The sequence below is a fragment of the Mustela nivalis genome (assembly GCF_964662115.1).
Source record: "Mustela nivalis genome assembly, chromosome: 20".
NCBI lineage: Eukaryota > Metazoa > Chordata > Mammalia > Carnivora > Mustelidae > Mustela > Mustela nivalis.
The window spans coordinates 6883537-6907092 of record NC_139039.1 but is presented as its reverse complement, the minus strand read 5'-3'; the positions used below and the strand labels follow the sequence as shown (position 1 = coordinate 6907092).

Here is a 23556-nt window from a genome sequence, read left to right as displayed (position 1 = left end):
TTCTCTATATCCTTGCCAACACATATTATTTCCTATGTTGTTAACCTTAGCCATTCTTACAGGTATGGGGTGATATATCATTGTGGTTTTGATTCCTATTTCCCTGATGATCTGTCTGTTGGCCATTTATGTGTCTTATTTGGAAAAATGTCTGTTCATGTTTTCTTTCTGCCAATTTCTTAATTGGATAATTTGGTTTTTGTTGTTGAGTTTAATAAGTTCTTTATAGATTTTGGATACTAACCATTTATCAGATAAGTCATTGGCACATATCTTCTCCCATTATGAAAGTTGCCTTATAGTTTTGTTGGCTGTTTTACTGAGCAGAAGTTCTTATCTTGATGAAGCCCTAATAGTTCATTTTTGCTTTTGCTTCCCTTGCCTCTCTTATCGTCCTTGCCTCTGGAGAAGTTGCTATAGCTGAGGTCAAAGAGGTTACTTCCTGTGTTCTCCTCAAGGATTTTGATGGTTTTCTGTTTTGCATTTAGGTCTTTCATCCATTTTGAGTTTATTTTTGTGTATGGGGTAAGAAAGTGGTCCAATTTCGTTCTTTTGCATGTTGCTTTCCAGTTTTCCCAAGAGCATTTGTTGAAGAGACTGTCTCTTTTCCATTGGATATTCTTTCCTGCTTTGTCAAAGATTAGTTGATCATATAGTTGTGGGTCCATTTCTGGATTTTCTATTCTGTTCCATTGATCTCTGTGCCTCTTTTGTGTCAGTATCATATTGTCTTGATGGCTACAGCTTTGTAATATAACTTGAAGTCTGGAATTGTGATGCCTCCAGGTTTGCTTTTCATTTTCAGATTGCTTTGGCTTGTTGGGGTCTTTTGTGGTTCCATACAAATTTTAGGATTGTTTGTTCTAACTCTGAAAAATGCTGGTGGTATTTTGATAGGGACTGCATTAAATGTGTAGGTTGCTTTGGATACTAGAGATATTTTAACAATATTTTTTCTTCCAATCCATGAGCATGGAATGTTTTTCCTTTCTTTGTGTCCTCTTCAATTTCTCTCATCAGTGTTCTTCTATAGTTTTCATAGTACAGGTCTTTTCCATCTTTAGGTTTATACCTAAGGATATTATTTTTGGTGCAAGGGCAAATAGGATTGATTTCTTGATTTCTCTGGGGTAATTTTAATGTACTGTAGAGTATTAAATGTGAAATATTAAATTCTTAGAATGAATTTGGATATTTTTGTTCCTTTTCGAAATTTTGTAATAATTTAAGAAGAATAGGAGTTAACTCTTTGCCTGTGAAGCCATTGGCCCTGGACTGTTTTTTTTTTTTTTTTTTTTAAATATTTTTGTTCTTTTTTTTTTTTGAGGGGGAGATTTTTGCATACTGACTTAATTTCTTTGCTGGTTATGGGGATGTTCAAATTTTCTATTCCTTCCTGTTTCAGTTTTGGTAGATTATATGTTTCTAGGAATTTACCCATTTCTTTCAGATTGACCAGTTTGTTGGCATATACTTTTTTATTGTATTCCCTTATAATTGCTTATATTTATGTGGTGTTGGTTGTGATCTCTCCTTTTTTCGTTATTTTATTTACTTGGGTCCTTTCTCTCTTCTTTTTGATAAGTCTGGCTAGGGGTATTAATGTTATTAATTCTGACAAAGAACCACATCTAGTTTCATTGATCTAGTCTACTGTTCTTTTGTTGTTTGTTCCTATATCATTTATTTCTGCTGTAGTCATTATTATTTCTCTTCTCCTGGCTTTAGGGTTTATTAGGTTTTACTTTTCTAGCTCCTTTAGGTGGAAGGTTAGGTTCTGGATTTGAGACATTTCTTGTTTCTTAAGGTGGCCTGTATTACTATGTATTTCCCTCTTAGTGCTGCCTTTGCTGCATCCCAAAGATACTGGACTGTCATATTTTCATTTTCATTTGTTTCCATATATATTTTTATTTTTTCTTTAAAGTATTGTTTAACTCAAAATAAAATCTTAAAAAAAAGTATTGTTTAACCCATTCATTCTTTAACCTCTATATATTTGTGATCTATCCAAATTTTTCTTGTCGTCGACTTCAAGTTTCATAGCTTTGTGGTCTGAAAATATGCATAGTATGATCTCAACCTTTGTGTACTTGTTGACGTCTGATTTGTAACCCAGTATATGATCTATTCTGTAGAATGTTCTGTGTGCAGTCAAAAAGAACGTGTATTCTGCTGCTTTAGAATGAAATGTTTTGTATATATCTGTTAAGTCCATCTGGTCCAGTGTGTAATTCAAAGCCATTGTTTCCGAGAGGATTTTCTGTTTAGATGTTGCAAGTGGGATGTTGAAGTCCCCTACTATTATTGTACTATTACCAATCATTTTACTTTTGTTATTAATTGATTTATATATTTAGTTGCTCCCAAGTTGGATGCATAAATATTTACAATTGTTAGAATTTCTTGTTAGATAGACCCTTTTATTATGACATAGTGCCCTTCTTCATCTATTATATATCTTTGATATAACCATACTTATATCAGACTGATATAAGTATGGTTACTTAGGATTTCTTTTGACTTGTTAGTGTGATAGATGGTTCTCCATCTCCTCAATTTAAATCTGTAGGTGACTTTTGATCTAGAGTGACTCTCTTGCAGGTAGCATATAGATGGTCATTTTTTGTTTTGTTTTGTTTTGTTTTGTATTATCCATTTTGATATCCTATGTCTTTTGATTGAAACATTTAGTCCATTTACATTCAGAGTGATTACTGATAGATATAAATTTAGTGTCATTGTGTTACCTGTAGAGTTGGTGTTCTTGGTGATGTTTTTTCTGTTCCTTTCTAGTCTTCGTTGCTTTTGGTCTTTTTTCCCCCCATTCAGTGTCGCAGGGATGGTTTAGTGGTCATGAACTCCTTTGGTTTTTGTGTGTCTGGGAAACTCTATGTCTCTCCTTTTATGAAGGGAAGCCTTGCTGGATAAAGTATTGTTGGCTCCATATTTTCTCCATTAAGCACACTGAATATATATACTACTCTCTTCTGACCTGATAAATTTCTGTGGAGAGATCTTCTGCAAATCTGATTTGCCTTCTCTTATAGGTTAATGACTCTTTTCCTGCTTTCTGGACTCTTTCCTTGTCTGTGTTTTGTGAATTTGACTAAAATACATTTTGGGCAGCTATTCCTGATTTTGATGGGAGTTCAGTATCTATTTCCTTTTCCTGATTAAAGAAGTTTTCAGCTGTAATTTTCTCAAATAAATCTTCTGCCCACTTTTTCCCCTTCTATTATTCTTCTGGGACTTCTATGATATGAATATTATTATGCTTTCTGGAGTTGCTGATTTCCTTAAATCTGCATTTGTGATCCAGTATTTTTTTCTCTTCATATTTTCCATAATTTTTTCTTCTATATTACTTATTCATTCTTCTGCTTCTTTCATCCTGTGGCCATTATTTTCCCTTGCTTTCACATCTTAGTTATAGCATTTTTTATTTCGACCTGACTAGTTTTTAGGTCTTTCATATCTGTGTTTCAGGGACTCCTGATGTCTCCTATGCTTCTTTCAAGCCCACCTAGTATCCTTAATGATTGTTGTTTAATCCTTGATCAGGCGTATCTGTATGTCTGTTTCAATTAGATCCTATATCTGTTTTGATTCGATCCCTGGCCATGACATTTTCTTATTCTTTCTTTGATATGGATTCCTCCATCTTGGCATTTTGGCTAGGTCCCTGTCTTCTTCTCTGCATTAGAAAAGCCTGTTATATTTCCTGCTTATGTAAGTAGTGGCATTATTAAGAAGAAGTTGTATACTGTGCAGGTCCTGGCATGTTAGGATGTGTCCCTGGTGTATGTTGTGTATACTCTGCTATTTTATTTTGGCTGCTGTTTTCTTTCAGTCAGTCCTCTGTAGAGTTTCTCCTTGCCTGCAGTGGGGAGTGTTTGGATCTTGTCCAGAGTATGGTGAGTTTTAATTAGGTGTGGTCTGGTCTGCTTGTTAAAAGAGACCTGATACTATTTCTACTAGCACTGAAGCTTTATAGAACTTTATGGTCAGTAGGTATGGTACATGCAGAGTTTGTGCTACTTATCTGGTATAGGGCTCCAATGATTTTGTTCTCTAGCACAAGTGCTCTAGAAAAGCAGCATATGCAGAGTGTGAGAGGGTAGGGCTTCGTGTAAGCAGTTTAGGCTCCCACTGTTGGTGCTGTGCTTACTGAAGTTAGTTTATGCTTAAGGGAAGAGGAGAAAAATGATGCAAGCCCCTTCCATCATCATGAAGAAAAGAGTTTTTGCTTGCCATTGTCTGGGAAGCTCTCCCAGAAGAAGGAACAATCTCCCATCATGTGTTCCAGGCAGGGCTCAGATCTTTGCCTTCACACTGACTAACTGCACCCTGGAAGCACTATGCCACCTGCATTCTATCCCAGGGAGGCTAAGTTTTTAAACTCCAAACTTTATGGGCCTGGCATGGCATGAACCCATTGGTTCTCTGGTGGAGGATCTTGCCATGCTGGTGTTGATGTGGGTTTGCCCAGAAGGACAGACACACCAAGCACAAGGGGGTTGATTTTGGAATAAAGTGCAGCAAAGAGCCAGTGTCCAGGTGAGCAGCCCTCAGCAGTTATCTGTGTACCTATGTTGAAGGGTGGGGAAGAGAATGGCGCCTACCAGCTCTTCTATCCTTGGAGAAACAATGCCATCTCTCCCAGATGCTCTTTATGAAGGGAAACTATCTCCCAGTGCACATCAAGAGATCCTCAGATTTCTTGGTCTGCTTACTTGGCTGTTTGCTCTCCTCCACAGGAACAGTATAGCACCCACCAGGATCCACACTGATCACAATGTAGATACCTAAAACTCCAATCTTTGAGTCCCATTGGTTTTTAAAGTTCATGAAAATCAGCTTTTCTCATTTTACCATTCAGTGTCTTTCGGGAAGTGTTTTTCTTGTTTGATCTCTTTTGGGGTCCTCTCTCTCTCTCTCTATCTATCTATCTATCTCTCTCTCTCTCTCTCTCTCCCTCCCTCCCTTTTATCTCTCTCCCTGACCTAGGTTCCCTCACTGGGATCCTTTTCTTCCCCACATTACCTCTCCATACCTCCTACCTCCCATAATGTGGCCTCTTATTTCTCTCTCTAGTTACACAATTTGTTGTGTTGGTCCTCAGATCAATTTCTTGGATATCCTGAATGACTTCATTGTTATCTGTCTGTGTTTGAAGGAAAAGGCAAGCCTAGGGTCCTCCTACTCCATTTTAGGTCCTCTTTGTACTCTTAAACACCCATAGTCCTCCCTAATCTCCCAGATCTGTGGAATAAAATCTAAAATCTATATCCCTTCATTGATACTTAATAAAAGTATCAGGTGATTTTGGATGAGTGGAAACATGTAGGAATAATTAGCAGAAGATATTTGATGTCTTGCAACTCTTTTTCCTGGGACTCATCTACTCCTTGTTAGTCACTAATTTACTCTTTCATGAGGACTGACACAAGCTAGTTCTTGGTCTCAATATTTTTATGCCATTACATATTACTGGACACATTATTTCTTGCCCTCAGTTCATGGAGTGTATAGATCCTGAATACTAAATGTCCTCAGAAGAAAACACAGTACACATTACATACTACCTAAAGCAGAACTATCAGTAGTTATAGAAACTTCAAATAAAATAAAGTGTAAGGAATTATAGAAAAGAACTAGTTGGAAGTATTAGGCACAAAAAATATAATAAATTGCATGGGTGTTAGATTAAATTAGAATCAGAACCTCTCCTAGAAGACATCAGAAAAGTTATAGGAACAGTAAAAACAAAACAAAACAAAACAAAACAAAAAACCCCAAAATCAAAACAAACAAACAACAAGATTAAGAGAAATGGATTACTGGGGTGCCTGGGTGGCTCAGTGGGTTAAGCCGCTGCCTTCGGCTCAGGTCATGATCTCGGAGTCCTGCGATCGAGTCCCACATCGGGCTCTCTGCTCAGCGGGGAGCCTGCTTCCTCCTCTCTCTCTGCCTGCCTCTCTGCCTACTTGTGATCTCTCTCTCTGTCAAATAAATAAATAAATAAATCTTTAAAAAAAAAAAGAGAGAAATGGATTACTGAAGTAGAAATGCTAATATCTAGATATTAAAAGTAAAAGAGATTGGAGCGCCTGGGTGGTTCAGTTATTAAGATTTTGACTCCTGATTTCAGCTCATGTCATGACCTCAGGGGTGTGAGATTGAGCCACTGTGGGGCTCTGTGCTCAGCATGGAGTTTTCTTGAGGTTCTCTTCCTCTGCCCCTCCTCCCACTTGAGTATGCTCTCTTTTTTTCTCTGTCTCCCTCAAATAAGTATATAAAATCTTTTTAAAAAAGAGTAATGGAGATGATAATTAAAAAAAACCATAAGAAAACTTTTGAAGGAGAAATGAAAATAAATTTCACCAAATTATAGCCATTATCTGATCAACAATACCCTTATGCCAGAAAATCCTTTTTGGAGTCTCCAAATAATCCCTTATCCTGAGTCATCTGGTAGGAGGGGAGAAAACTGAGTTGTCAGATGAAAAAGGCACATAAAATGTCAAAATAGAATTAAAAAAATGCACACTGACAATGAAATGAAAATATCAAATACAAAGAGAAATTTCTTTATCTCTTGAAAAAAGAAAATCATAATAAAAAAGTTCTATAATGGGAAAGATCACATTGAATACAAAAAAAGATAGTATTCTTAAAATAATAACATAAAAGTACTTTAAAAGCACAATTAATATCTTTAAAAAATCGTTCAACATAAGACACAATAAAAACCGTCTCAGGTATATAAGTTCTCAAAAGATTTGCCAAATGAATGACTAACATTCAGAATACATTTGTAGAAATTACTTGTAATATGAAAAACTACAAGGATCAGGAAACTAAAAGTGAATAAATATTGCTAAATTTTATTATTGTCTTAAAATTAAAAGAGCTGGAACTGAGTTTTGTGCGAAATGACAGGTATTATATTAATATTAAACCAGAGCACATTCTATGATGGTGTGGTTAAGAAAGTAATAGAATTGACATGAAAGCGTGTTATAGGACTTGTTTTCTTAAGAGAAAGGTATAGATAATGATAAATTTTAGAAAGAAGTAAGGGCATATGAGATGAATATTGGTCTTAAGAACAGATAGTAAGAACAAAGCTATACTATTTAATAACCTAATGAAAGAAATGAAAATACAGCTAAGGAAGAAGAAGCATAAGAACAATAATGCAAAATAGAATAGAATAGAAAATATAAAATAAAATGGTTTAATATATTTTAATATAACAGCAATTGTATGAATATAAATTAGGTTAAACTCACCAACTAAGTGATAAAATCTTTGATGGATTTAAATATTAATTAAAGGTCAAATATTTCTTTGTAAGAGATATACTAGGACTAAGTGAAGGTGAATATAAAAAGATAAAATATATTGAAGTTAAATAAAAAGCAAGTAAATATGAGAAGACAGAATTTATAGAAAACATAGAAAACAAATAGGCATAAATTTCATGGTAGGTTTCCATGTAGATATTTTGCAATATATTAAGTACCATATATATAGGTATTTGACCTTCTTGGCAATATTGGTGAATATTATATTTTAAATATAATATGTGTTTCTGTTATGTTGAAAAATATTATACACTGATTTGTATATTTCTATGTTTGTAGTTTTAAATTTAAATTTTCTGTGTCCAATATTGTCTTATGTGAATAAGGAAAATTACATTCTTTTTTCCTTTCTAATACATACATCTTTTAAGGTATTTCCTCCTATTGAATTGGCTAGGATCTCAAGAATAATATTCAATTGAAATAGTTGAATTGAACAGTGTTAATTTATTTATTTAAGATTTGATTTATTTACTTGACAGACAGCGGTAGAGGTAACAAAAGCAGGGGAAGGAGGGAAGTGGGAGGGAGAGGGAGAAGCAGGCTTCCCATTTAGCAGGGAGCCCGATGTAGGGCTTGACCCCAGAACCATGGGACATTGACTTGTGCTGAAGGCAGATGTTTAACAACTGAGCCACCCAGGAACCCCAAATTGAACAATGTTTAATTGAATCAATTGTATTCATTCTTGTATCATTCTTGATTTTAAGGGAAAAACTCAATATTTCACTGTTAGGTATTATGTTTGCTCTAGATTATTACAGATACTTTGTAAAATAATAAAGATGCTCATTTTTATTTCGAATTTTTTAAGCTTTTAAAAATGTATTTTATTTTTTTAATCGTACCTTTGTTTCTTATAAAAATTTTGTTGAAATATCCTTATCATATAAAATTAAATTATCTTTCCAATTTTATAGAAATAATGATGCAGTCCTAACCAAAATATCAGCAGGGTTTTTCCTTTTTTTTTTTTTTTGTTTTTTTTGGTAAATACTGACAAGCTGATAAAAAATTTCATATACAAATATTAAAAAGAAAATAGATAAAGCAAGTTTAGAAATTGAAGGAAAAGTAGAAGATAAAAACTTCTAGGGAGGAGTTAAGATGGCGGAGAAGTAGCAGGCTGAGACTACTTCAGCTAGCAGGAGATCAGCTAGATAGCTTATCTAAAGATTGCAAACACCTACAAATCCAATGGCAGATCAAAGAGAAGAAGAACAGTAATTCTAGAAATAGAAAAACAACCACTTTCTGAATGGTAGGACTGGCGGAGAAGTGAATCCAAAGCGACGGGAAGATAGACCCCAGGGGGAGGGGCAGCTCCTGGCAAGCGGCGGAGCAACGGAGCACAAAATCAGGACTTTTAAAAGTCTGTTCTGCTGAGGGACATTGCTCCAGAGGTTAAACCGGGCTGAAGCCCACGCGGGGTCAGCGTGGCCTCAGATCCCGCAAGGTCACAGAAGGATCGGGGGTGTCTGAGTGTCGCAGAGCTTGCGGGTATTAGAACGGGGAAGCCAGCTACAGAGACAGAGCCGAGGAGTGAGCTCCCGGCTCAGGGTTACCTTGAACCAGTCGTGGGTTTGGTGAGCTTTGAGCGTGGCTGGAGGCCATGGAGAGGGGAGTTACTGGGTGCTGTTCTCTGAGGGTGCACTGAGGAGTGGGGCCCTGGGGTTTTGGCTCCTCCAGGCCAGAGACCTGGAGGCCACCATTTTCATTCCCATCCTCCAGAACTCTATGAAAAGCATTCAGGGAACAAAAGCTCCCGAAAGCAAACCCAAGAGGATTACTCAGCCTGGCCCCTGGTAAGGGTGGTGCAATTCCGCCTGGGGCAAAGACACTTGAGAATCACTACACCAGGCCCCTCCCCCAGAAGATCAACAAGAAATCCAGCCAGGACCCAAGTTCACCTACCAAGGAGTGCGGTTTCAATACCAGGGAGAGCAGCGGAATTCCAGAGGAGGAGAAATCAAAGCACAGAACTCATGGCTTTCTTTCCATGATTCATTAGTCTTGCAGTTAATTTAATTTTTTTTTTCTTTTTCAATTTTTTTCTCTTCTTCTAAATTTTTTTTAACTTTTACCCTTTTCTTTTTTAACATTTTTAAACTAGTTTATCTAATATATATACTTTTTCTTTTTTATATTTTTTCTTTATTCATTTTTTTTAATTGTTTCTTTTCTTTCTTTCTTTCTTTCTTTCTTTCTTTCTTTCTTTCTTTCTTTATTTTCTTTCTGAACCTCTTTTTATCCACTTTCTTCCCCCTCATGATTTGGGATCTCTTCTGATTTGGTTAAAGCATATTTTCCTGGGGTTGTTGCCACCCTTTTAGTATTTTACTTGCTCCTTCATATACTCTTATCTGGACAAAATGACAAGGCAGTAAAATTCATCACAAAAAAAAAGAACAAGAGGCAGTACCGAAGGCTAGGGACCTAATCAATACAGACATTGGTAGTATGTCAGATCTGGAGTTCAGAATGACGATTCTCAAAGGTTCTAGCCGGGCTCGAAAAAGGCATGGAAGATATTAGGGAAACCCTCTTGGGAGATATAAAAGCCCTTTCTGGAGAAATAAAAGAACTAAAATCTAACCAAGTTGAAATTAAAAAAAGGTATTAATTAGGTGCAATCAAATATGGAGGCTCTCACTGCTAGGATAAATGAGGCAGAATAGAGAATTAGTGATATAGAAGACCAAATGACAGAGAATAAAGAAGCTGAGCAAAAGAGGGACAAACAGCTACTGGACCACGAGGGGAGAATTCAAGAGATAAGTGACACCATAAGATGAAACAACATTAGAATAATTGGGATTCCAGAAGAAGAAGAAAGAGAGAGGGGAGCAGAAGGTATAGTGGAGAGAATTTCCCCAATATGGCAAAGGGAACAAGCATCAAAATCCAGGAGGTGCAGAGAACCCCGCTCAAAATCAATAAGAATAGGTCCTAAGCAGACGGACACAGGCCAGGAGGTATAAGGGAAAGAGAAGGGTAGAAGAGGAGTTTAATTTGGAACCTAAACTTGAAAGGGTAGAGTGATGCTTGTGATGATTAATTTGTATGTTGACTTGGAGAGTTTTTGACGAGATTAATATTTAAATTGGTGAAATCTGGGTGCTTAGGTGGCTCTGCCTTTGGCTTGGGTCATGATCTCAGGGTCCTGGGATTGGGCCCCAAATTGGGCTCCCTACTCAGCAGGGAGCCTGATTCCCCCTCTCTCTTGGCCTGCCTCTCTGTCTCCTTGTGAACTCTCTGTCAAACAAATAATTAAAATCTTTTAAAAAATTGGTGAAATTTGAGTAAAATATATTGCCCTCCATAATGTGGGTGGCCTCATCCAATCAGTTGAGAGCTTGAATAGAACAAAATGATCAGGGTGCCTGGGTGGCTCAGTGGGTTAAGCCACTGCCTTCGGCTCAGGTCATGATCTCAGAGTCCTGGGATCGAGTCCCGCATCGGGCTCTCTGCTCAGCAGGGAGCCTGCTTCCTCCTCTCTCTCTCTCTGCCTGCCTCTCTGCCTACTTGTGATCCCTCTCTGTCAAATAAATAAATAAAATCTAAAAAAAAAAAAAAAGAACAAAATGATCATCCTCCCCAAACAGGAGAGAAATCTTCAGCAGAACTGCCTTCAGATTTCATGTGCACCATCATCATCTTTGAGGGTTCTCAGCCTTCTGGTCTTCAAACTGGAATGTAATCACTGGTTCTGCTGGGTCTCTAGGCTACGGTCTCAATCTGCAGGTTTTGTACTTGCCAGCTTCCATAACCATGTGAGCCAATTCCTTATATCTTTTCCTCTCTGTTTCTCTCTCCCTATGCTATTGGTTCTCTGGAGAGCCCAGATTAATACAATGGCTAATACTTAAATATAAAAAATATATACTTAAATATTAAAAGATAGATCCATGATAGAGATGATCATGATAGATGTAGATAGATGAGAGATAGATGATAGATAGAATATAGCTTTGTGGGACTGATTTCCTTAATTCACAGCTATCTCCCTGGTACATTTCAGTTCTTTATGGCTGCTTTTTTTTTTTAGTATTTTGTCCAGAATCTTCCCATTTCTGTGATTGTATCACCTCTGGAGACCAAGTACTGGAGAAGAGAATATAACAGAACTACCTTATTTGATCCCAAACTCATTAACATAAAACTCTATGAAAGGAAAGGAATAATGCTCCTCCTTTGGAACTTTGGTTCTGTAATTACCCCCTTTTGGCAGCTTTGGTGGTGCTAAAGCTGCTGAAGAATCATCTGATGGATGGAGCATGAAAGAACAGAAGGAAAAAGAAAAAAGAAATAAATAGGATATACCCACTTTCCCTGAGATTTAAGAGTTTCCTTTTCCACTCTTCAATTCAGAACTTCAGAACTTCTCCTGGTTCTCTGTGTGCACTATAGTGCTTGCTTGCAAATTCAGACTATAAGGCTTTTAGGCTGGGAGAGACCAATTCACTGGTACTTTGAATTTGGGTGTTCTTCCCCTTTTGAATGCTGATACTTTCAGGCTTGTAAAATCAAATAGTTGTGTATCTATTCTGTCTTGGTATTATAGCTGAGTTCAGTGGGAGAGATAGACTGACATTTGTTTGTTCCATCTTTCTGGAAATGGAGTCTATACACTGAAATTTAAACAATGAAAATTTATACAATGTAAATACTAAACAAAAGCAATTTGTTTTGGGTATATTAAAACAAAATACAAAATACTTGCTTTAATTAGGTTGGGTTTCCATAACCAAATAACATAGAGTGGGTAGATCAAACCACACAAATTTATTTTCTTCCAATTCTAGAGGCTGGAAGTTTTCGATGAGGGTGACAGCAAGGTCAGGTTCTGGTGAGAGCTCTGTCTTGCTTGCTTGCAGGTATCTGCCTTCTCTTGTGTTCTCAAATAGTGGGGAGAAGTTGGGAAAGAGAGAAAGAGAAAGAGAGATTCTTTTTTTTTTTTTTAAGGCCACAGTTTTATCAGATGCCCCTATTTAACCTTAATTATTCCTAAATACCCATCTCCAAACACAGTCACATTGGTCACACTTGGGGCTAAGGTTTCAGCATAGGATGTTGCAAAGGACACAATTCGATCTATAGCAGTAGACTTTAAGGAAAGATGTGTTATGAGAAATTAACAAACAGGGTTTTGAAGGGGAGGGGATTGGGAAGTTGGGCAAGCTTGGCGGTGGGTGTTAAGGAGGGCACAGATTGAGTGGAGCATTGGGTGTGGTGCATAAACAAAGAATCTTGGAACACTGGAAAAATAAAATTTAAATTAAAAACAAAATAAAACAAAGCAAAACAAAAGCAATAAAGAGGACTATCAAATGATAATCAAAGGAATTGAAAAGAAAGACATAGCAATCATAATGTTGTATATAAGTAATTATATTGCATCAAAATATATATAGCAAACGTGAAAGAATAAAAGAAAAAAGATATACACAATGATAATTTGAGAATGAGGAGAAATTTAACTCAGCAATGCCCTATTTTCCATTTTGTTGAAAAATATTTAAAAGCCCTATTCCAAAGAGCAGCAGGATATTATTTAAACTTCATTAAAGTATATTTAATATAAAAATTTATACATATTTAATGTATACACTTTGATGGTTTTATCATATGCATGAATCTGTAATACCATCACTTCAAACAAAGGAATAAATACATCCATCACCTACAAAAGATTTCTTCTGTTCCTCTGCTTTTTTAAAAAAATTAATGAAATAAATAAAATAGTGATAAATAAAACAATATCAATATAAGATGATAGAAATCTTACAGAGAATATTTTCTGACCACAATGGATTAAAATTAGAACTAAATAATAGAAAGATCACTTAAAACCTCTAAAGGGTTTCAAATAAAACATGAGAAATTAGAACTCATTTTGAACTAAATGACACTAAAAATATCCTAAAAAACTCCTGGGCTATCAGAAAAAAACAGAACTGAGAACATTGTAGCTTTTTAAAAATAATTTCTTTATTATGTTATGTTAGTTACCATACAGTACATTATTAGTTTTTGATGTGGTATTACATGATTTATTGTTTGTGTATAAAACCCAGTGCTCCATGAAATATGTGTCCTTTAATTAAACAAATTAAAATAAAGATGGCTTGAATACAGATGATGTAAATCCAATTTAAAAAAACAAGTTAACAGTTACAAGTTAAACTGAAAGACTATAGAAAGGAGAAAGTAATAAAAAATAATACTATCAGTGAAAAATATAAAATATGTATGTCATGGAGAAAATCATCAAATCCAAAAGTAATTTGTTTGAAAAGATAAATGAAATTGATAAACCTCAAGCAAAACTAGTGTCCTATTTCTAAAAGAGCAAATAAATTATCAAAACCTCATTGAGAAAAAAAAAAAAAAACGGATACCCAACTTTTGTAGCAACATGGATGGGACTGGAAAAGATTTTGCTGAGTGAAATAAGTCAAGCAGAGAGAGGCAATTATCATATGGTTTCACTTATTTGTGGAGCATAAAAATAGCATGGAGGACATGGGGAGATAGAGAGGAGAAGGGAGTTGGGGGAAATTGGAAGGGGCGGTGAACCATGAGAGACTATGGACTCTGAAAAACAATCTGAGGGTTTTGAAGGGGTGGGGTGGGAGGTCGGGGTACCAGGTGGTGGGTATTATAGAGGGCACAGATTGCATGGAGCACTTGGTGTGGTGCAAGAATAATGAATACTGTTATGCTGAAAAAAAAAAAAACAAAAACAAAACAAAAAATACCTCATTGAGAATAAAAGTACACAATCACCACAGATCCTACACATATTAAAAATAAAACAAGGCAGATTCTCAACTAATGTATGGCAAGAGATTTGGATAAAGTTAACAAATTTCACAAATAATAAAATCTATCAAATGAATAGGAAAGAAAACCTGAATGAACATTGACCTATTGAGTAACTGAGTCTTAAGACTTCAAAATGAACACATAGAAACAGTAGGTTCAGAGGGCCTCCTTGAAGAAGTCCCAAAAGTTTTAGTACCAGTGTAAAACAAATTCTTCTAGAGAATATAAAAGGAGGGGCTGTTTCTTTGCTTATGTTATGAATTGAGATTTATGCCAACTATATGTTAGCAAAAGAATTCTGCAATTTATCAGAAGAGTAACACAACATAACCCAAGTAGGAATTATTCCAGGAATGCAAAGTCAATTTTGTATTTGAAAATCAATCATAATCTACCATACCAAAAGAAATAATAGGTGCAGAAAAAAACATTTGGTAAAGTTAGAACCTGTTTATGACAAAAATAGAGATAAAACTGTCAACAAACTAGTTATAAAAATTAACACCTTTAAGAAATTTTTGTCCACTCAAAGGTCTTAAAGTTAATCACTTATGTTTTCTTTTTTTTTTTTTTTAAGATTTTATTTATTTATTTATTTGACAGACAGAGATCACAAGTAGGCAGAGAAGCAGGTAGAGAGAGAGGAGGAAGCAGGCTCCCTGCTGAGCAGAGAGCCCAATGTGGGGCTCAATCCCAGGACCCTGGGATCATGATCTGAGCTGAAGGCAGAAGCTTTAACCCACTGAGCCATCCGGTGCCCCTCACTTATATTTTCTAATACAAACTTGTTTTTACCTTTCAATTATAGGTCTATATAAACCACATTAAAATAACTCATTTGGTGTGAGTTAGGGGTCAGGATTATTTATTCACATTAGGTAAGTAGTCACTAAATGACACTTAGTAAACAGGCCATTTTTCTTTCACAGAATTAAAGTGGTGCCTTTGTTATATATAAATCTGATCATCATATTCCTGGTCTCTCTCTTGATTCTTTTATGATCATTGGTCTTTCTGTCCTTCCACCAACACCATTATCTTAATAATTATAGTTTTATATTTATTATCAACAATGGTAGTATAAACCTTCCTACTAATTCTTCAGACTAATTTGGGTATCTTTTTAAATATTTTATTTATTTATTTGACAGAGAGAGATCACAAGTAGGCAGAGAGGCAGGCAGAGGGGGGGGGAAGCAGGATCCCTGCTGAGCAGAGAGCCCGATGTGGGGCTCAATCGCAGGACCCTGAGATCATGACCTGAGCTGAAAGCAGAGGCTTAACCCACTGAGCCACCCAGGCACCCCTAATTTGGGTATCTTAAGTTTTCTGCATTTCTGTTTTAGAATCAGTTTGTCAATTTCAACAAAAAACTTTGGATTTTGATTATTTTTTTAATTGAATCCTTAGGTCACTTTGAGGAAGATTGACATTTTAACAATATTGAGTCCTCTTATCCATGAACTGGATAAACATGTGTGGTATAGTCATATGATACAAGCAAAAAAAAAAAAAAAAGAACTATTGGTACACTGAATAATTGATTGATCTCAAAAACCGTAGGCTGAGCAAAAGAGCATGATGCCATTTAAAAAAATAAAGCTAAAGTGTTGCTAAAGATAAGCTATATTGTTAAAAGTCAGAATTAGAAGTTACATTTAGTGGATGGGGCGCCTGGGTCATGATCCCAGGGTCCTGGGTTCCAGCCCTCCATCGGGCTCTCTGCTCAGCAGGGACCCTGCTTCCTCCTCTTTCTCTGCCTGCCTCTCTGCCTACTTGTGATCTCTGTCTATCAAATAAATAAATAAAATCTTAAAAAAAAAAAAGAAGTTATATTTAGTGGAGAGGTAATGTCCGGAAACTTGCTGGAGAAAGCTTGCTCAGTAGTAAAAACATTCTGTATCTTCTACAGTGTAGTACTTAAGCAGGTTTGTGATGCATACACATCATAAATATGTATGTATATGTGTATACACATATGATATGTATAAATTATATATGAATACATATATATGTGTAAATAAATATTCTATATATATGTATGTGTATATTTACCTAAAACTGCATCATGGTATGTAAGATTTATACACTCAGCATGAAAACATCACACAAAATAAAATGTTATCAATAATTTTGAAAAGGCAATACCCAAAAGTGGTTAAAATATTTTAATTTCAACTATAAAAAATTAAAAAATCAGATTTTTTCTCTTTTATGTTTCAAATCAATCTACCTATCTAATGCCAGAAATTTTAACCCTAATGAGTATAAAAATACAGAATATGGTGCCAAAGGAAAACTAATATATCAGTATTAGTATAAAACAGCAAAATGTTCTTCAGGTAAAAGGATATGAATTTTAAGTGATTCATTATTTAGGATGAAACAAAATTTTATCTGCCTTATATATTAAACCTGAAATCATATGTATCCAACTAAATACCTTCAAAATACACAAAGCAAACACTGAAAACTACTAGCGCAAATAAATCATACTTGGTTAATTAATTTTTCAGACTAAAATTTAGAAGATTTGAACAATATTAGCAAGCTTTATCTGAAAGACATATATAGAATCTTGATTTCTAAAATTGGAGATCAGAAGTTTTTATGAGCATGTCAGGCACATTTGTAGAATAATCACATGTTGCAGAGTAAGGAAGTCTCAATCAATACTTCCTTGTCTACCAACTTTTTTGTCTGGTGATTGGTGCTTAAGAAGCCTTAATAAATGTCAGTTACTGTTAATATTTTACAACTATTGTTCTAAGTAGGTATTATTTACAAAAAGAAACATCTACTTAGTTGTAACATTTTTCCTCAAATATTTTTTTAAAAACTAATATTTAACATTAGATTATAAGTTATATTTAACTTATTTTTTCCCATTATTTTGTGTTCAAAACAGAAGTAATCATAAGAATATCCTATAGGAAATTCTCATATTCTAGTCCATACCGTTTTCAAATTTTTCATACTGGTCTGTTATGGACTAAGTCATGTCCTCCTAAAATCCATATATTGAACCCCAAACCCCCTTTGTCACTCCACTTTATGGAGATACTTAAGAGATCATAAAAGTGGATCCCTAATTCAATAGAACTGGCTTTCATAAAGAAAGAGAAAGACAGCAGAGATACCTATCTGTACATACGCAGTGGAAAAACCAAGTGAGAAAAGAAGGCAGCCGTGGTAGAAGGACCCCACCAGAAACGAATGATGCTGGTACTTTGATCTTGGACTTTTGAACTATGAGAAAATAATTTTGTTGTTTAAATCATCCCAATCTGTAGTATTTTGTAATGTCATTCTGAGCTGAATAGTAGAAGTATAGAGTATAAAGAAATTTCATCTCAAAAACTAAACCATGTATCTGATCCTATCATACAATGAAAGGAAAAGTCAAAATACATGTGGTAGTAAGAAGATAGAAAATAAAGAAGCAGTTGCATGGGGTGGGGAGGAGAATACTTTCACACAAATAACTAAAATGGAATTTTTGAATATTGGATTTTTCATCTTACTAAGCTGTAAAAGATAACAGGGAATGGGACAGATACAGAATAAGAAACAAATGTAAAGATACATTGAAAAATGCTAGACCTTTTCTACTTATCCCGCAAAAGGAAAATTTGTAACTGCAGAAAAAATGTAATATACTATTATTATTTGTAACATCCAATTATTTAAATTCTTGAAATTTAGAATCTTCAGAATTCTTCTATTTCTTTTCCACTCTTCCTCCCTCTCCCTTTCTCTCTCTGAAAATTAAACTGTGGTAATTTGATAAAGGGACCATTTATCAATGTGTATGCAAGATATAGGAACTTTGCCGTACTTTAGGGCTAGCAATAAAAAAATTTAATTGTCACTCAGACTTGAAAGAAAGGACAATGTCATTTTCCTACAGTCACAGACAGAAGGTAGAGGCTTCCACTCAAGGATTCAGACAGTTATAGGCACCCTGGCAGTGATGGTATTAAACGTCCTACTCTTTTCTTAGCTTGTTAATCTCTTTAGATTAAATCTAGGTTAAAGCAACGCTTTAACATAATCTATTGGTTTCACTTTCTGGGCTAAATAGGTGGAAAATGGTGGAAAATGGTGCAGGTTTGAGAGGTAAACAGAAGATACCAAAATGTATTCCTAGAAACCAATCTTGAAGTATATTTAATAAAATACTATTAGATCTATATGAACAGATAATGTAATTTTTGTATTTTTCTTAAACTGCCTATGTTTTAGTATGGTTAAAATGTGCTATAATAAGTATCCTATATTTGCAAAAAGCAAAATTATAAAGTTACTTTAGTTTTAAAAATAAAGTTTAAACAACTATGGAAAATCAGCATTTTTAATTTCAGTCATTATTTAGCTTAATTTAATGGGTTAATTTATGATTTTTTAAATGTATGGAAAATTTACATAAAATATTACCCCCAAATAATTAAATTATAAATGATCATAACCTGTTAATTTGACACACATATAGTTTGTGTATATGTTTGTATCTAAAGATTTTCTTTTGTGAATGCAAGTATGACTATAATAATTCTCATATATAATTAACAAGTTATTGGGACAATATTTTTCTTGCCCTGATGCCACCCAGTGAACCATGCATTTACATCTTGGTAAAATTTCAGATGTCCCTTTTTATATTTTTCTTATATTGGTAATGGTACCTGTAACATGTTAGATAAATATGGTTGGCACACCTGTGGTTAACATATTAGAGCCTCTATTCAATTTTATTGAGTGACTATTTTTAATAATTACATTACTTTCCAGGTAAATGAAGTATCTTCTAAAATTTGAGTGTGGGTTTTTTTTGTTTGTTTGTTTTGTTTTTGTATGTGTGTGTGTGTTTTTTTTTCCAGCACCCCAGAACCATAAGTCTGGAATCGCTTGCAGTTGTTATAGCTCAATTACTAAGCCTTAGTATGGGAATAGCTTATGATGATATTAGCAAATGCCAGTGCTCAGGAACTGTCTGCGTAATGAATCCAGAAGCAATGTAAGATGCTTTACTTTTATATTCTTTATATACATAGTTTATGTAAAAATAACTTTGGTGTATTTAGTTTTAAAAAGTCTAGGGTGCTAAAACAATACAGGCTGTGTCCCAACAATGCCCAATGCTTCATGTCTATATCCCTGTCACTTGTAATCTGATACCGGACTTGCTTTGTCATATGTGACCTAACTCTATAGTTATCACTAAATCACTTGCCAGATGTTATAATCTAATGCATGATTTCATAAGCCTAATACAGGCTTGTGATCACTCTACAAGAATGATTTTTGTCTGCATGAATCTCTTCCATTTTGCCCTCTCAACCTGAAGTCTTGGCATTGTCTGAATTGGGAGGTGCTGTTTTTCAGCTTTTTCTGTTACTAGAGAAGGCCTTTTTGCAATATCCTCACCCTGCCTCAAAGACCTAGTGAATCTGGTGGAGTATACAATGGTGAGATTTCATAGAATTAGGATCAAATAGAAGATTTAGGGAAACCACCATCCTGTAAGTGATTAGAGCCAGCCTCTTGTGCTTCTGAAGGACATTTCTCACAGCCACTTTCTGCTTCTCATATGTCTTAGAAAATCAAGACCCATTTCCTACAGCAACAAAGTTGATAACATCACATTCTCTCCACTCCTTCACTTCTGCTTCTGGAATTGTTTCTTAAGAATACTTGCACTCGGGGCACCTGGGTGGCTCAGTGGGTTAAAGCCTCTCCTTTCAGCTCAGGTCATGATTCCAGGGTCCTGGGATCAGGCCTCACATCAGGCTCTCTGCTCAGCGGGGAGCCTGCTTTCTCCCCTCTCTCTGCCTGCCTCTCTGCCTGCTTGCAATCTCTGTCTATCAAATAAATAAAATCTTTAAAAAAAAAAGAATACTTGCACTCAAACCTTTATCTCAGGCTTTGATTTGGCAGCGACTTATATGGAAATAGTTATCTCAGAAGGGGCTATAGAACAGCATTATCAACAATAGCCAAATTATGGAAAGAACCCAAATGTCCATCAATGAAGAATTGATAAAGAAGAGGATTGTATGCATGCGTGTGTGCATTTATGTGTATATATATATATTGTATATATATATATATATATATATATATATATATATATATATACACACGCACACACACACACACACACAAAGAATATTACTCAGTTATCAAAAAAAAAAAAGAATGAAATTTTGCCATTTGCAATAAATACCCAATAGTGCAACAAAGCTACCCTACAATCCATTAAATATTCTGTACTTCTCTGTGGTCCCAGCGGAATGGAGTGACAATTGTCATCTCAATAAAAGATGTTGACTTTTCCTCATTCTCTCTTTCTCTATTCCTTCTTTAATCCTATTTCCTAGTATCATGTCCCAAATGTATGTCCTACAATCAAGTTCATTACTTTTGCTTTTGTTTTTAATCTAAGTAAAGATGGATGATGGTATATGTACCTCATATTAATAATGTTTAACACTGCCTATTAAATATTGATTTATCTTTGACTGAACTATAGTTTTTTGCAATAATGGTATGTTACCTTTAATACTGATTACAATGATTATAAGGGTTATGATGGTAAGGAAATGACAGAAGGACTAGAAGATCTGAATATTAATAGCTCCATGGACCCTCCACCTTCTCCTCAATATTGTCAAAGTATTCTTTGCTCAATTTTGAAAGAGTTTATTTTGTTGAGATGCTTAAATTATTATCATCATGGTTAGAAATTTTCAAAGTGCTGTGTTTCCACAATTTTTTTTCTTTGGGGAAATTATTAAATTAGGTATAAATAGATTAGCATATACTATTCTTTCTAATTGCACCTCTTTATATATAAGACTATAAAATTTCCAACTGTTCATAGCAAGTAGCAAGTATATATAAAATTTCATGGAACTTGTTTCCTACAGTTTTGCTAAACTTAGTTCTGGAATTTTAATTTATATTTATTAGAACTTTATACATATATGATCACATATTATATATACAGTTTTACATTTTTTTCAATCTTCATATTTTTTCAAGTCTTATTTTTGCCTTACTATGGTGGTTAGGACCTTTAATGCAATGTTAGATGATATGGGATGTGTGGCTGTTTTTCTTTCTTTTAATTTAAGAGCAAAATCTTTAATCCTTCACCATTAAATATATGAGCTGAAAGATTTTCATAGAGGCTTTCACTCAGATTGAGGAAGTACTTTTCTTATTCTTTGTCCAAATTTCCATCATGAATAGATTTCATTGCATATAAAAAAGTTAGTGTGTTGTTATTGTTGTTTTTACTTTTTTCAGTTGATATGTTGAAATTGTTAAATAACTTGTTTTCCTGGGGTAAACCACATTTGGACATGATGAATAATCTTTTTTGTGTATTGCCCTACTTGTTGCTGGATTTTTCTTCTCTAATATTTGCCTCTCTGTATATTTATGAAGGACATTGGTCTTTAGTTGTTTACTCTTTTTAATAATTTTGACTGGTTTTATTATCAGGCATCCTAAAATTTCCTAAAAGTGATCTGGAAAATTGATATTAGTTCTTCACAAATTATTTGATAGTAATTAATCAGTGAAGCCATATGGACTTAGACTTCTCTTTCTGGAAAGGTGTTTAATAGTTAATTTTAAGATATGAGGATATTTATTTGGGATTTAAAAAGTATTTCTTTGAAATTAACTTGTCATAAAGTTTCTATAATCTTCATTTATTTTTAAATTTAACTTAATTTTGAATGCAGTATAGCTAACATACAGCATTATATTGTTTCATATGTACAATACAGTGATTCAACAATTCCATGTATTACTCAGTGCCCATCACAACAAATGCACTCTCAATCCCCACCACCTGTTTCACCCATCCCTCCAATCCACCTCCTCTCTGGTAACCATCAGTTTGTTCTCTGTAGTTAAGAGTTTATTTCTTAGTTTGTCTCTGTCTCTCTCTTTCTTTTTTTAACCTTTGCTCATTTGTTTTGTTTCTTAAATTCACATATAAGTGAATCATATGGCAATTGACTTTTTCTGACTGACTTATTTTGCTTAGCACAATACTCTAGTTCCATCCATGTTATTGTAAATGGCAAGATTTTGTTCTTTTTAAGGCTAAATAATATTTATTGTATATATACTACATCATCTTTATCTATCAATTGATAAGACACTTGGCCTGCTTCCATGACTTTTATATTATAAATAATCCTGCTATACACATAGGGATGCATGTATCCATTTGAGTTAGTGTTTTTGTATTTTTTGGGTAAATACCCAGTAGTGCGATTAATGGATCATAGGTTAGCTTTATTTTAAACTTTTTGAGGGAGCTTTATATTGTTGTCCTCAGTGGCTGCAGCAGTTTGCATTCCCACCAATGGTGCACAAGGATTCCTTTTCTCCACATTCCCACCAAAACTTGTTTCTTGTGTTTTTTATTTTAGCCATTCCGACAGATGTGAGGTGATATCTCCCTGTGGTTTTGATTTATATATCCTTGATAATGAGCAATGTATAATATCTTTTCATATATCTGTTGGCCATCTGGATGTTTTTTTCAGAGAAATGTCTGTACATGTCTTCTGCCCATTTTTAAATTGGATTATTTCTTTTTTGGGTGTTGAGTTTTAGAAGTTCTTTATATATTTTGGATATTAACCCTTTATCAAATCTGTAATTTAAAATCTTTTATCCCTATCTTCTGTAGGTTGCCTTATAGTTTTGTTGATTATTTCCTTTGCTTTGCAGAAGTATTTTATTTTGAAATAGTCCCAGTAGTTTATTTTTGCTTTTATTTAGTTTGTTTCAGACATATCTAGAAAAATGTTGCTATGGCTGATATCAGAGACATTTCAGCCTTTGTTCTCTTTAGGGATTTTTATGATCTCAGGTCTCAACTTTAAATCCTTAATTCATTTTGAGTTTATTTTGTATATGGTGTGAAAAACATGACTCAGGTTTGTTCTTTTGCATATTGCTGTCCAGTTTTCCCAACACCATTTGTTGAAGAGAATTTGTCCCATTGGATATTCTTTCCTGTTTTGTTGATTAATTGACCATAGAGTTGAGGGTTTATTTCTGAATTTCTATTTTGTTCTATTGCTCTATGTATCTATTTTTTTGCGAGTACCATATTGTTTTGTATAACTTGAAGTCTAGAATGGTGATGCCTTCAGCTTTCCTTTTCTTCTTCAAAATTGTTTGGCTAATCAGGGTCTTTTGTTGTTCCATAAAAATTTTTAGGATTTTTTGTTCTAGGTCTGTGAAAAAAAAAACTGTTACTGGTATTTTTATAGGAACTGCATTAAATGTACAGATTGACTTAGAGAGTACATTTTAACAATAT

At 34.5% G+C, this 23556-nt stretch overlaps 1 protein-coding gene across 5 annotated transcripts in view; it reads left to right on the top strand.

The window, feature by feature from the left end:
- Positions 1-23556, top strand: part of ADAM2 (ADAM metallopeptidase domain 2) — a 142177-nt gene that overhangs the window by 60783 nt on the left and 57838 nt on the right. For all 5 annotated transcript variants that reach the window (XR_014306693.1, XR_014306694.1, XM_082715328.1 and 2 more), the window contains exon 11: positions 19082-19218. Coding sequence is in view for 3 of the 5 variants with exons in the window: in XM_082715328.1 (XP_082571454.1) it covers positions 19082-19218 (137 nt within the window). In the remaining 2 variants the exon portion in view is untranslated. The remainder of the gene's footprint in view (positions 1-19081; positions 19219-23556) is intronic.